This window comes from Sceloporus occidentalis, unplaced genomic scaffold (genome assembly GCF_023333645.1).
Source record: "Sceloporus occidentalis isolate IW3139 unplaced genomic scaffold, rSceOcc1.0.p SCAF_7, whole genome shotgun sequence".
Taxonomy (NCBI): Eukaryota; Metazoa; Chordata; class Lepidosauria; order Squamata; family Phrynosomatidae; genus Sceloporus; species Sceloporus occidentalis.
In genome coordinates, this window is record NW_028316987.1 from 45,756,415 (window position 1) to 45,771,485 (window position 15,071).

At 39.0% G+C, this 15,071-nt stretch overlaps 1 protein-coding gene across 1 annotated transcript in view; it reads right to left on the reverse strand.

Annotated features, from left to right (window-relative positions):
* Positions 1–15,071, reverse strand: part of LOC149309675 (collagen alpha-6(VI) chain-like) — a 58,347-nt gene that overhangs the window by 8,021 nt on the left and 35,255 nt on the right. The window contains exons 24-34 of the mRNA XM_089532472.1: positions 14,927–14,989; positions 13,307–13,357; positions 11,752–11,787; positions 11,003–11,065; positions 9,495–9,557; positions 7,095–7,130; positions 6,724–6,760; positions 5,645–5,656; positions 4,217–4,710; positions 1,420–1,516; positions 655–1,326 (exon numbers count right to left, since the gene is read on the reverse strand). Coding sequence (XP_089388598.1) covers positions 655–1,326; positions 1,420–1,516; positions 4,217–4,710; positions 5,645–5,656; positions 6,724–6,760; positions 7,095–7,130; positions 9,495–9,557; positions 11,003–11,065; positions 11,752–11,787; positions 13,307–13,357; positions 14,927–14,989 — 1,624 coding nt within the window. The remainder of the gene's footprint in view (positions 1–654; positions 1,327–1,419; positions 1,517–4,216; positions 4,711–5,644; positions 5,657–6,723; positions 6,761–7,094; positions 7,131–9,494; positions 9,558–11,002; positions 11,066–11,751; positions 11,788–13,306; positions 13,358–14,926; positions 14,990–15,071) is intronic.

Here is a 15,071-nt window from a genome sequence, read left to right on the forward strand (position 1 = left end):
AAACTGTTTAAATCTGGAGGAACTCCAATGTGGGCTGCCATTACAATCGAGAGTGGAGTTGCTGCCCCATGATACTGGAACCACAGGTTATGCTTTGATACTAGAACTTTACTGAAATCATACCAGATTACTGTTATTCTGCTGTGCTCATGTTGATATTAGGCTGGACTGTTCACGGTACTGATTCATGAACAGCATCCCTCCAATTCTGCTGGGACTTGAAAAAATGCTATTAGCAAGCTTTGTAAGTTAAACAAACCCTTCCACTTACTTTCGCCTAGGAATCAGAGTCAAAACAAACATGCACTCTGTAACAGCTCCAAAAAAGTAAAAAAAAGTTCACTTTAGTTCAGAGATTTCAAAGCCAACTATATTTTAATGTCAGTTCATTCCTTTGCTCAGTATTTTATTACATTATTTTTCTTCCTAATTGGTTTCCCCCCAGTGATCTACTGCCTTCTTCTTGAAAGAGCTGGAATAAAGCCTAGGCTTAAGTATCCTCTAATGATACTAAAGGAAAAGCTCTCATCTTCGGCAGAGGAGCTTGCTTTCATTCCTATTACATACAAAAGACATGGAAGCAGCATTGCATCTTAGCATATCATTTGAGCACTCTATACTGAAAAGCAACTTAGCTATTGTGAAATAACTTACTCTTGAGAAGGCGTACAAATGGTTTCAGGAACTTTGCTGCATATCCAAGCTCAGCCTTGTGAATTCTGCCAAGCTGCACCAAGTGATGCTCCAGAGGCAGGCTTGCCAGTTCCCTGAGTTCTCTGTGGTCATACTCATGGCCCACTGAGAGCACAAAGAGAGTATAGCCTTGGCACTTGGCTCTCAGAGATGCATCACTCAGCACTTCTTTGTCCCACTGACTTGTTACTCCAGCAGATAGAATAAAAATTGCCTTATATTTCCTCTGGTTGGGTGCTTTTGAGAAGATATTATCAATTGTCCACTGTATGGCATGACCAACTGCTGTTTCTCCATTCAGCTGCTGGACAGATTCCTGAATATGCCTCTTCATTTGTCTTTTGCTGCTGTAAGTCACAAAGTCAAACTCGGTCTTTACTGGACTCCCCTGTCTCTGACGTCTGAATTCCAGTGGAGCATGGCTCAGCACAGCTACCCTATCACCTGTCGAGGAGGTCTTCGGATCACCAGAAATATCAAAGCTGTCAAGTGCAACACTCAGGAAGTCTTTCAGTTTATCAAATTCAGCAGAGCGTATGTTTCTTGAGCCTTCCAAAATGAAAGCAGCATCCACATAGGCATCAGGTGGGAGGGATGACTCATGGAAGCAAGATTCATCTGGCCTGCATTTGTCTGCAAATTGGACACAGAATAATTTAAATATAAACAGTATGACACACAAAAAAAGTGGTGATAGAACTGCATGTTATTTTCACATGCTCTTACCATAGCAAATTACACATGACTGAAGTCTTTGTAAGGCTGGGGGATAATCTGTCTCCTGTTGAATATTAATAACTTGAAACAATCTTGTGTCATCCAGCTAAAACAGGAAAAGAATTTGTTTTTATTTTATAAACGTTCAGTAGGAAGATAGTAAGATCTGCTATCTTAGTTGCATCATTAGTGGTTCCAAAACGAAAGTATTGGCCAGGAGTTGTTGCTTGGTTTGTGGATTTTATAAAATTGTATTCTCTTAGGCTGTTGACTTTATAGCATATAGACTATTAAAGTTTAATCAGTAATCCATAACAATGGCACCATCATAACTCCTGAGAATTAAACCTTCAGATCTTTTAGTTGAAGGAAATTACTCTAACAAATTCAAAATAGCTCATAAAACATTTTTATTTAAAAGCATGTCTCAAAGTCCCAGATTGTTTCATATGAGACAACCAGCTTGAGTGTACAAATCAAATTTATGGACATAGGGATGGAAAGAACATTCAAACACTTGGGGGACAGTGGTGGAAATGAAAATGAGACATCCCAATGAGACAAATCCTCCAGAACCCATTTTTCTCCCCCTCCCCTCATTTTATCTCAGTGTCTTTGAATAGAGAATTTCTTTGCCTTCCCAAGCTAACTTTCCCCTTACCCCCATGTAATTTGTCTCCCCTGGAAATACTAGCAGGACTGGAGTGTTTGAGGAGACTTGGCACACCTGCAGCTCAATGGTGAAGCCTCAGCTGTTTGCACACAACAATCAGTCTCCCTAGATAAAGCAGGCAATAAATGCTCTATGGCCACTGGAAGCAATATTGATCACTACTCTGACAGACACATCTAAGCCAACTCAAAAACTCTGCACTGTTTTTGAATGTCAACTACTCTTCTGCACACTGCACATGGCAATGATTATAGAATCAGAGAGTTGGAAGACCATCCAACTCAAGGAACATCCAGTCTAATTCCCTGCCATACAGGATTACATAATCACACAATCACAATCACATGTACATGATCTTATATGTAATTCTTTTGAAGCTCCAAAAGAAAGACCCTGGTAATTTGCATAGGATGACTCCATTGTTATGTGTCAGCTATTAAAATGTCTGCATCATTGCATACTGGCTGCCATGTAGTGGCCAGGAGTAGGTGAGGGCAACCAAGGATCAGCACCAGCTATGTTTTGATAGGTGGCACATGGTGTTGCAAGTGTCCTTTGAATCCAAAAAATTACAGCACCATTTTTACACACTCCAGTAATTATGCTCGGCTTGCCCCACAAGGCCACAATATGGCCTTGCTGGAGGGACAGAAGAAAAATGAGTCTGGGACTGAGACTTGCCTTCCTCCCACGAGAACACCTTCAAAAGCAACACAATTTTCAAAGACATGATTTATCCCAAGATTGCCTGGAGGGATGTTGTTGTGCTGGGCATCCCTGGGGCTGATGCCAGGGCTCCTAAGGACTCCAAGTTGCTGCTTGCACTCTGTGTTCCCTGAAGTTATCTTCTGATGGCATTGCCAGTTTGAGACCTCACGTGAGATGTGGCACAATTCTCATGCCAGATCTCATGGAATCAAAAATCCTTGTGAGACTTCAGGCAGGATTTTGCAGGCACAAATGGCTGCCAGCCATTTCTGGCTGGACCTTATATGTGACCCACCTGCTCATCCATCCTTTGTTGCATTGCTATATGTTGTGTATCCTAAGGCTTTGGCTGGTTACCTTCAGGGCCTGGGAAGGACTTTTCCCATGTAAATGTAGGTTTAGTGTTCTTGATTGTGTTAGTTATGCTTGCTGATTCCCCACAATTGGTGGGTATGGAAGGGAAGAAGAGATATCAGGCATGAGCTAAATTGGGATGAGGAAAAGATCTTGTGGGAGTAGTGGCTTGATGGGGGGAGGGTAACCTACAGTCTGAGCAGATGCAATTGACCCCCTCCATCTGACTGTTAGGGCTAGTCCCATTAATTGGCCAGGGAGGGGAAAGACCTGCATAGATGTTTCCCAGACACTTGCTGCTGGTGGATCCAACTGATCATGGGAGATGTCATCTCTAGATGCGACTGATTTATAATTGATTTATGATCTCTGTAATTGGACTAAAGTTGTAGCCATCCTGTTAACCCATAACATGGTATCTGACCCATTTGTCTTGGTGCAACCCCACAGTGTGGAGAAAATTGATTAAAATATATTGTTCTTCTCCATTGGAATGAACAATTTAAGTAAGCACATCCCTAACATAAGGAGGATGCAACTTCTCATCAGGATGTATGATATGCCAAGGGACCCTTGGCACCTAAACACACAACAAATCAGCTGGGAATAGCCTTGCATGCTTATCCAGGCCATCCCCTGAGCTTATCAGTGTCTTCACAGATAGCTGTGCCATAGGCCTGTGCAAAAATGGTTGGATTGTGTCCATGTTTGGTAGAACAAAAAACGCATTACATAGGTCCAAGATACCCTGCAGAAATAATCCAATTTAAGACTGCTTCAACTGGTCTGGCTAGGGACCTCTGGGAACTGCAGTTTTGTGAAACATTTAGCCTTCTCTATCAGAGAGCTCTGGTGCCACAATGAACTACAATTCCCAGGATTCCCTAGCACTGAGCCAGGGCAGTTAAAATGGTCTCAAACTGGATTATTTCTGCAATGTGTTTTGGACCTTGGTTACACTAAACAAATGAAAAACTTAATTGTGATTTAGATTATACCAGTATCAATGCACAGTAAGTCTCTCAAGATAATTCTCCTGGGTACAAAGAAAAAAGGACAATAGTTTCTCACCGTAAAAGCATGATTGAGTCTTGGGTTGTTTTTAAAAGCAATGACTGCTGGAAGGATGTCTAATGCAGTGAACTCCATGACTGCTGTGTCAATAGAACTTGGATTGACAGACTGGCCATTGCTGAAAAACACAGCAACTTTCCTTACATTAGCACCTGGAAGAGTTCTCTTGAAGATATTCCTGGCAACATATCTCATAGACCCACCAAGGTCACGTTTGTTTTCTGATCTCTGATAAGAAAGAACATCAAGCTTCTCAAGCAACCGTTTCTTGCTGTGGAAATCTGAGAAGCGGATGAGATGGTGGGTTTCAGAGCTGTAGGATACGACAGCCACTCTGGCTCCCACTGGGCAGTTGCTTTCCCGGATTTTGGTATTGTTCACAGCTTCTATGACCATCTCCTTCATACGTTGAAATAGTTGAGGTGTGGTATCTTGGGAGATATCTAAAGCAAATACTAACTCAGTGGGATATACTGGGCATTGATGTTTTCCTAAAAAACAAAGTAAGGTATGGTAATTTACGATGAAAATAATTTTATAATAATTTTATAAAATAAAAATGTATACATTTAGGGCACAACTTGACATATATAAGTGCTTTAAAGTTCTACAGATCTAAAAAGCACATATACTGTATAGGTTGCAATACCATTCCAGATACCTAGGAATAAACACCACTAAACTCGACAGTATCTATTTCTATAAGTAAAAATGAATTAGACTTCACTTTTAAGAATGCATCTGGCTCTCCCATTAGGGCCCATCAGAATAAAAGTGCTTAATTTAGCCTGTATCACACCCATTTAACAAAAAATTGATTCTCATGTTGCATTTAAAATACTGCTTTGTCAATGGAACTCCTTGTGTACCCAATTTTAAAACTACACAGCAGAACTATTTTTGTTGCTGTGCAATGGAAATTGGCTAGAACTATGGCAGTGTCCAAATTTGGCCACTGGCGGATTCATGGGGACCAATGCAGTCCAACCCACACATGGAAGTTGCCCATCCTTGATGTATTGTTAGGCTGGGATGTCCCAATAACTAAGAAGGGTCCCCTGATACCTAATTTAGAAGCTTAGCTCTATATCATGTTCTATTCAAGCAGATTTAAATTCATCAGCTGAGTCGACTTTGATATAGATTATCTATTAATGTACATTTACAGTCAGCCCTCTACATTCACGGGAGTTAGAAGACCCCTGCAAATGTGGAAAAACTGCAAATAAACTGCCCCCACGTGGCAGCCATTTCCAGTTTGAGAGGGGCGCAGGGAACAAGAGTGCTCATTTCCTCCATCCCTCTCCTCCCTTCCCAAAATTGTGAATGTCAAACTCGTGAGTGTGGAGGGCCGGCTGTATATATCTTCTAGCAAGACAAAATCCACAGAATAACATAAGAATTTAAAAGTGGAGCAACGCTCACCTCTCCAACAGGCTAAACCGGAAGAGGAAAGAAAGAGAAGTATTATTCCAAACTACATTATCTTGAAAACTGTAGGATATTTAAAATGCTGTCATTAAAGATATTGACAGTAAACATATAAGCTAAGCAGGATGGGGAATGTGTGACTTGCAGGCCATGTGTGGCCCCCTAGGGCTGGATTTCAGGCCCTCTGAAGCCCACTTTTAAAAATGAAAATTGTCCTTGAAATTTTTCTACATTTTTGACCCTCTTGATCTGGGTTTGTTTTTGTTTTTTCGGTGGTTTTTTTTTTTTTTTCTTTTTTCTCAAGAGAGGTCTTTTCAACAGGAAATGACTCAGGTCACTTTTGACTTCCATATCACTTCCTATCTGCAAAAGGGCTTTCCTATGCCTAAAATGGCCAAAGAAGAAGAAACATGACACCCCACTAGGAGGCTTTGGGGGCATTTGGCGCATGCATTTTTTTTTCCTAAACAAAATTAGGGGTTGAGGGGCTATTCTCCAAGGCTCCCTGCAGGGACTATGTGGCTTGTTAACTCCCAGCAGTTACCAACTCCTGGTGTAAAGTGTGCTGTTCATTACTGTGGAGTGTACATTTGGATTCACCTGCCATTCTCAATTTCTAACTGTTTGTCTATGGAAAAGAAAAGCAATATAGCCAGTGGACAACACCCGGTGTGAGAACACATTTGAGTTTGGGCACTTGGTCTCTAAACGGTTCGCCATCACTGCTCTATATCACATGAAGCATGAGGTAAACCAGATTCAAACGAATACATAATAACTGATATTAACTTTCAGGCATTGGACTCTACCCAAGCACAAATGCTTTTGAAGATCTCATTATACTCCATTATGACTAAAGTACAGCATTAAAAAATATTTAATGGGGGGAAAAGATGGTTCTGTAGACTGAGAGGTGACCCAATTAAGATTTGTAGCAACACTCCTTATTTCAATGCAGATAAAGGGGTCAGGAGATTAATACCTTTCCATAGAGGATCTCTCTGTATCTTAGTCCCATTTACTGTTGAAACTTCAAAATCTTTCTATATCCAAAATCAAGTCTAGGTACTTACGGCTGTGTCCACGCACAAACTCAATGAGTTCACAGGGCTGAGGGAGAAAAAATAAAAATAAAAGTAAAGCTAAAGGACAAAATAAAACAAAATAAAACTAAAAGATGCTGTGTTTTCTCAAATGACAATGAAATCACGACAGCCAGAATTGTGTGATCACAGGAAGTTCCTTGTGTAAATCTAAACCAGACCATTTGACCTCACAGAATTGTTGTGAGGATCCAGTGATGGAGAACAATACCTGTTATCTTAGAGGAAGTGTTTGTCTCAGTGTGATAGCAGGTATGTTTGTATGTTGTGCATGCACTCATCTGTGTGTGTTTGGGAAGAGACAGAAATTGTTAGAAATAAGGTATTCCCGTCATACCTACCGAATACAAGGGCAGACCCTTTGATCCTTTTGGACCCTAGAATAATAACATTAATATTAGAGAACTGAAAGATGAAGTGAAGATTACATTTCCAAATTCCCACACTTGTCTGATAGACGACTCTTCTATTGTTCTATTATGTATGATCCTTCTATCAGACCCATAGGATAAGGGCTTCCTGTGGTGTCTTTAACAGACAAGCCTAGCTATTTATGTTAGAAGCCAAGAGTATATATACACAACATTCACTTGAACTAAAGAGCTCAGGAATACCCACAAGTTTTTCTCACGTCTAGCCATTGCAAATTCTTTCCCTCCCTTCTCTACCATTCCCCATTGGAATGGTTTTATGCCTGGACTGATATTAATGCTATGTACGGTTATTTCTAATGAGGTTTTATCAAACCAACCTCAAACTCTGATTTAAAATAGGATAGGCACATTTAGCTGGGACTTATTGTAACTGATTTAAATTCCATCACAACTGGACTAATGTAACAGATTTAAAACTGTCTGGTTGATTTAGAAATGCCTCTAACTGGGAAGCAAATTATTAAAAATCATCTACAAAATTTGAAAACAACATTAAAAACAGTTGCTGAGGATGAGCAATGATGAATTCAAACATCCTATAAACACTGAAATGAATAAAATCAGTGTCATAGGTGCCCATAACATGTAATTGTGATAAACATGGGCTGAATTTTCACAAAGTATTCCAAAGGGGGATTCTGAAGAGAAAGTGAACTCTAAGAACCTACTACCTTATTCAGATCATGGATTCATTGCCTTGAGCAGTCCAGAAGCATTTTTGGGAATGATGCAATCTCAGGATAAGTCAAGGGAGAAAGGGACAGTTTCTCATTCCTGATTCCTTGTGGGTGGCATCCTCCCAAGCATGAATATTTTTATCCACACACATTTCTTTACATAAAATACTAGACTACTGACATAAAAAACAGACTTAACCCCCCCTCAACATAAACAATACACAAACACAGATCTAATGACTTCCCACCCTTAGCTGAAGACCATAACTCGCACTGAAAAATATGCCCCTCAAACATAGTATCCAACTTATGCTTCTACTATATCTACCAACGACAAGAATAATGACGATCTAGCTGGGTGTTGTAATCTGACAGATAATGCTTTTGATATAGTATTTTAAATAACATAATAATGTTTATTTTTATCCATTTAATGGTTCTCTTTTCTATGTTTTGAAGAGTTATTGATTTTTCTGCCCTTCTCACGCTTCTTAGTGGCTACATCTATACTGTAGAAATAATCCAGTTTGATACCACTTTAACTGCCATGGCTCAATGCTATAGAATTATGAGAATTGTAGTTTCTTGTGGCACCAGAGCTCTTGAACAGTGAAGGCTAAATGTTTCACAAAACTAGTTCATATAATTCCATAGCATTGAGCCATGGCAGTTAAAGTGGTGTCAAAGTGGATTATTTCTGTAGTGTGGGTGCAGCCTACGAGTGTAATAATGATCCTTTAACTATTATTATTGTTGTTGTTCTACTATAAATATCTTTACTACTAATATGAAAAAACTCAAACTGATAAACCCCTTCCACTTTTGTTTCAGAAACACTATAAAGATATCACAGTCTTTCTTCAAATTAACCAAAGACTTCTCTTTAATGGGCATTGTCAGCTTATCGATTTCAGGAACTTCATATATCTTCACCAACCAATCCTCTTGCATTGGAATTACTATTTCCTTCTATGTCTGGGCATGCATCAGTCTTGCTGCTGTAGTTGTATATAACAATATTGTTCCATATTTTCTTTCAACTTTCAAAAGAGATAAGGGTTCAGTTTGTAGAGGGTGTAGGACTTGGTGATGGATGAGAGCATTAATGTGTGTTTGCACACACAAGTGGGGGGAGGTTGGTAAAATTTGGGTGCAAAAATCACCCCAAAATCACATTAAGGAGGAAATGAAATAAAAACTATCATAGAATAATATCCTAGGACAATCTGGGGGGAAAGCATGCCTCCATTGGCCACAGAAATACAACCATTTCATGGAAAACCACTGGCTTACCTTGGGCAAATTACACTCTCTCAACCTGTGAATAAATCTTGTCAAGAAAATCCTAGGATAGAGTCAGCACCAGTGAGTTAAATTAAAGCTACTGGAGCCTTGCTCTTCTTTGTGTTTAATCCCAAATACCAGTAATTCTCTTGTTAAGAAAACCTATCTTGGGTAGCGATGGCATTATATAATTTTACTAACAGCTGACTTCAGAGGCTTTTTGTCTAAGAAGGAATACTGACTGCATTAATCTAGATTTATTTGCATTCCAATCACCTGGAGAATGAAAAGAGATGTGTCACTGATGGAGATAAACTAGCACACATTCTGTTAAAGAAACACCTACCGGATGTCCTGGATAACCCCATGCTCCTGGATCACCCGCTGCACCTTTCAGTCCGGAGATATTCTGGAGGTATTAAAAGGTTTATTTGTATCCAGTAACCACATAAATCTGTACACTTACATATTTCCTAAAAACAATGGCAGAAAAGCAGGCTTCTAGTACCAAAAATAAGAGCTAATTATAATGGCACAATAAGGGTAATACACATGTAAGAAAGGAGGTAAATACATATTTTCTCTCACATAGCCCTACCCCACACCCAATATACACACAAAGTTTTTTTTTCCAGCTCCCTGCTTATTGTCAAACTTGGATACTTTCTTTAGCCATAGTCAGACCTTTGCTCAAGCAGCACTGTGGTGGAAATTTGGTTGCATGTGGTTCTGATGGATGAAACTAATGCTTAGCCTGATGTTACTGATACTGAGAAGTACTTTCCATAGAATGCATTCCTGTTTGGACATCAGTGTGCAGTTTGCTGTTGCAATGACTGCAACACAAACTGGAAAACCTATTTTTCAGTTAGACATCTAGATTTTAGGGACCATCCCTATATTTTCTTTGGCTGCCCAGAATGATTTTTGATCTTCCTATGAACCTTAATATCTCTTGACCCCATAGAAAGATCTTCAACTGGAACAGGAAATCGAGTGATCAGATTTCTCTGCAGTCTTGAGGCCCCATTAAGAATGGAGTACCTAACTTAAGAATAAAATTGATCTGAGTGTATTGAATTCAAAATCCCCCATACAGAACTCAATGGGATTTAAATTAGTCATGATTAATTTAAATTATGCTCAGCCATGGAATCCCATTGGATGACCCATTGGGAGACCTTGGGTAAATCACCTTCTTTCAATCTCAGAGGAAGGCAATGGTAACCCCCCACTGAATAAATTTTGCCAAGAAAAGCCATGATGGGTTCATTTTAGGATTGCCATAATTAGAAATGACATGAAGACACGCAATGGCGTGTGACAAACCATCATAAAAGGGCAGCCTGCCAGCGGCCTATTTCTCTCTGGAGGCACACCGCAGCCACCAGACCACCTGGCATCAATCCAGAGTAAAAAGAACCTGGAAAAAGGGTTCTTTTTGTACTGCTGCCAGCCATCGTGAATGCACCAATGGCGCATTAATGACGTAAGTGATGCACAGTGATGTGTGGACGCTGCATGTTGTTTACGTAAAGATGGCGTTGCCCGTGTGGATGGAAGGCCGCCATCAGGATGCTGCCATGCCATGCTAGTTTTAAGGACCGTGCAGTTGGTACGCGATCTCCTTACCCTAGTATTGCCGCTGCCATGCCGCATTTGGGCCATATGTTTCAGCCCTGTTTCAACAAAGATTAAATCTGTTTGATTTTAGGGGGTGTACTCTAAGTCTGGATTTAAGCCAGAAGGTTAAAGATAAATAATAGACACAAGTGTTGTAGTGTGAAAATGGGTAACAACTCAACCAATACAATAATATTACAACAGACTTGCATAAATTCCTTTTCACAATACCATTCTTCCACGAGCTCCTTTTTGACCAGGTTCCCCAGGAATGCCCACGTCTCCAGGTTCACCCTGTTGAATTTAATACAAAGTGAGGATGGTTAAAATGTAACAAGGAAACAAATATGAAGAATGCAAAAGGCAAGATATTTCCTGAAATGGCCCCACTGAAATGGGCCATCATATAGCAAGGAAGATGCCATTTGACTGCTGCAAAGAAAACCCATGTGCATTCATTGCTCACTAGCAGCAGTAGCAGATAATAGCACTAATCACTGTGATATGCTTACAAACACATGAGTAGAATAACCATAAATGATTCAAATGTGCTCTCTCCAGTTAAAAAATTAGCCCCAAGGTATTTCTCAACTAAAGCAGGACAATAAATAATTAAATAAAATGTTTAACAGATATATAACGGATTCATTTATGATATAAATCAGATTCGGTTCCCTCTTGGAACATTATAACAGAACCGTTTAAAGGTGATGGAGGATGTAAAGAAATAAGGTAAATCTAGAACAACAGGCAGACTAAATCCATTATAAATTTGAAATCCCCTATCGGATATTGTCCATGGGTAAAGGAGAATCCATGTTCCCACATCTCTATGGCAAAAGTCATGAATGTGTTGCATTTGAAATTCAAGAATTCAGTATTAAATTCAGTTCAATTTATTATCAGAAATACCAAAAGGACAGCCCTGAGATTGCTTCCAGTAATAGGATATGACCCTAAGAAAACATGCATGGAGATACCTGTAGTCCAATGTCTCCTGGAAAACCTTCATCTCCCTAAAATTTAATTATATATGTTATAGTTGCCTTCAGAAATACATATTACTATTTAAAGACAAGAAAATTTTGATTTAGGCAAACAGAACAGACCTAAACTAAAACAACAACTAAGTACAAAAGGCTAACATATTACTCTCATTAACTAAAATGTTAAAAACCTAAGACTGTTTGATACAGCTGCTATAATAACCAGATTATATTAGTCTTTTCTAAGCAAGTATAACTTCATGATACATGGCTTTCAGTCTGTTTCTCAGCAAGGATGCTCACAAACTACTATACACAAAATAAAAATGGTTTTGAAATAATACACATTGCCTTTGGGTCTCATAGGAAAATAATGTTTCAAGAAAACTTTCTCCTAGGCAATTCTTAAATGCTTGACTGTACAAAAAACATTTTCACAAGTCCCCAAAATGAAGCATAGATTATAGATATTTTTCTCTTAAGCCTGAAATGGTTTGGTGGGACAAAAATATGGTGCATGTGTGCCAATATGCTCTGAGACTTTGTGGGGCATTTAATGGCAGTTTTTTTGCAATTTTTAAAAACTCCTGGTCCTGATGGACCACAAAAGTGGCCCTAGGGGCTGTGTGTGACCCACAGTCTGCACTTTGCCCATCTTTGGCTTAGATCAACATAATATTCAATACATATGTAGAGCTTTGTATGGGAAACTAATATAGAAGCAGGGTTTTCCCATTTATTTCAATTAAATAAACAAATCTGTAAAAAAAAAACTACTGTCAGCAGGTGATGATAAAAACAAGAGTCAACAATACACCACCATCATATTTGTACTGAATGCTTATATATATGTGCATATGTGCATTCAGGTCGCCTGTCAACTTAAGGCAACCTCATGAGTTCATAGGATTTTCATAGGCAAAACGAAAACAACACAACACAAAACAAAAACTCAGAGGTGATTTGTTAGTTCCTTCATCTGAAATACAGCCTACAACAAGTGGTATTTGTTGGTGGTCCTCCATCCAAGTACTATCCAGGCTTGATTCTGCATAACTTCCAAGATCAGATTAAACTGGGTGCCTTTAGGGACAGAAAACCTACTGCATCTCACATGAGCAGTGAAAATGTCTCTAAAGAATGCAATAACAGAGAAAGAACAGTATCTATAAGTATAATAAACCTAGCAAATCCAAGGTGCAAATAAGGAAAATAAATAGAGGGGTGTGCTTTCCCATGTTTATTCTGCAGCAGGGGCCACCCCTGAAGAAATTAGCCACTCTTTAGTTCAAAAATTAGCATGATTCTTGGAATAAACCAAGGCAGCACTCCTTTCTGTAGGCATGCCCCCGGCATATCATATTGATTTTAATGCCATTTAGACTCATACAATAAAATACTGATTTGCATTTCTGGTGACTTGTTTAGAATAATTTTTATGTTGCATAAAAATTATTCTAAACAAGATACCAGAAATGCAAATCAGTATTTTTATTGTATGAGTCTAAATGGCAAGAGAAAATCTTCATTTGCAGTTGTATACAATTACCTTTGGTCCTTTAATCCCTTGTTTGCCATATCCATCAGCTCCATCTTCACCCTAGAACAGACAAGTATTTAGTTATTTATTATTTATTTATTTATTTCAAGGATTTATATTGAATCCTACAATGGGATTCAAATGCTTCAATTTTAGATATTCCTGAATTCACTTGATTTCAGTTACTACTCTTTACCATGTGGCTTACATTGGCTTGCAGTTATATAGTAGACCTCCTTTAGGAATGATTTCTTCATATAAATAAAGCTTGCAGTATTCCTCAGGATAGGAAACTCAAGCCTTCATGTGAAAACTGCCACTTCTCCCAGAGTATCTGACCTTTGTGTCATTCTTCTGCCTCCTTTTAATACAGTTCCAGGTTTGCAATGGAAGGGAGGCAGTTATACATAACTCAAAGAGATGACATATGTTACCAAGGAGTAGAACAAGAGTATATCATTTGTCATAAAACTTTATGTAAATTAAGTATGGGGTTGGACTCGATGGGCCTTGAGGTCTCTTGTAACTCTCTCATTCTATAATAATTTAAAAGAGATACAATACATCACCTGTGAGTGATAAAGGCTGTAACTAGATGGACTGTGTGACAGTCAAATCTGCTTTCCAGGTTATAAATGGGGATGACTAACTTCAAGATCCCTGATTTCTAATTTTTAGGATTCTTTACCTTTGATTCAAACTTAGACTGGACAACCTTCCAAGAGAGGACATCTTCTGTCCTCAGGGAGCCTTTGAAAAAGAGAACTACCATCTTTATTATAGTGCATGTGGTCACTCAACTAAAGCATGGAAATCTTTAGTTTTGCCTGGAAAAGGTTTCTTTGGTTGAACTAGAAACCAACACGTCTTTAAGAAAATTGAAAACTGTTGAAAACCAAGCTAGGAGCTGTTTGCTTTTTGTTGTTGTTATTGTTCAAAGCAGGTCTTGGGGAACTTTATTTTGCTGGAGTACAACTCCCTTGAATAAAAGTAATGCTTGTGAAGCTGCAATAAATACAGCTGGGCAAAAGAGCTCAGAAAAACTAAATTGTGTTTTCATTTGCAAGGCCTCCTGTGTGTGTGTTTGAATAACATGTTGTAAGCAGTTGTGATTATTAATGTAACATGCTAATTGACAATAATGAGGACTTCCCTTATGAAACCACCAGAAGCTCTCTATGTAACATTACAGGATCCTGTCCACTGAAACATCTCCAGGATCTGTCTCTAGATCATGGTGTTGGCCATGAAATTTCAGTGCTTGAGATTCTCTTGATATGGCTACACTACAGCAGAAATTTTGGGTGTTTTACACTTTCAGGATAGTGTAAATATCCGCATTCAGACATATGCTGTGCCAGTATTACACAACCCTCATGCAGAATAGCAACACTGCACAACACATGTCAATGACTGGGTGTTGTTGTGCAGAGCATATTGTATCTTGCTCAACCAAAATGCACAACAGAATGCTTCCATTGCACAATGGTGATTAATTCAACCTGCTTGTGTAGTGCAACTTATGCATGCATATATCACTAACATTATGGCAGCCTATAAAGGCCATTTACATGACCCTTCACATGCAGAGCAGTGTCTATTTTTAGTCACACTACTGAACCAACGAACCCTCATTCCTCGTTGCCCACGGGAGCCTCTTCTTCCTTTCTCTCCAGGATCTCCAGGTTCTCCCTGTTGACCAAAATAATATGATACCAGATGTGAGAAAGAGTAAATCAACACTCAAAATTTCTGAATCAGAATCAGAGCAGAT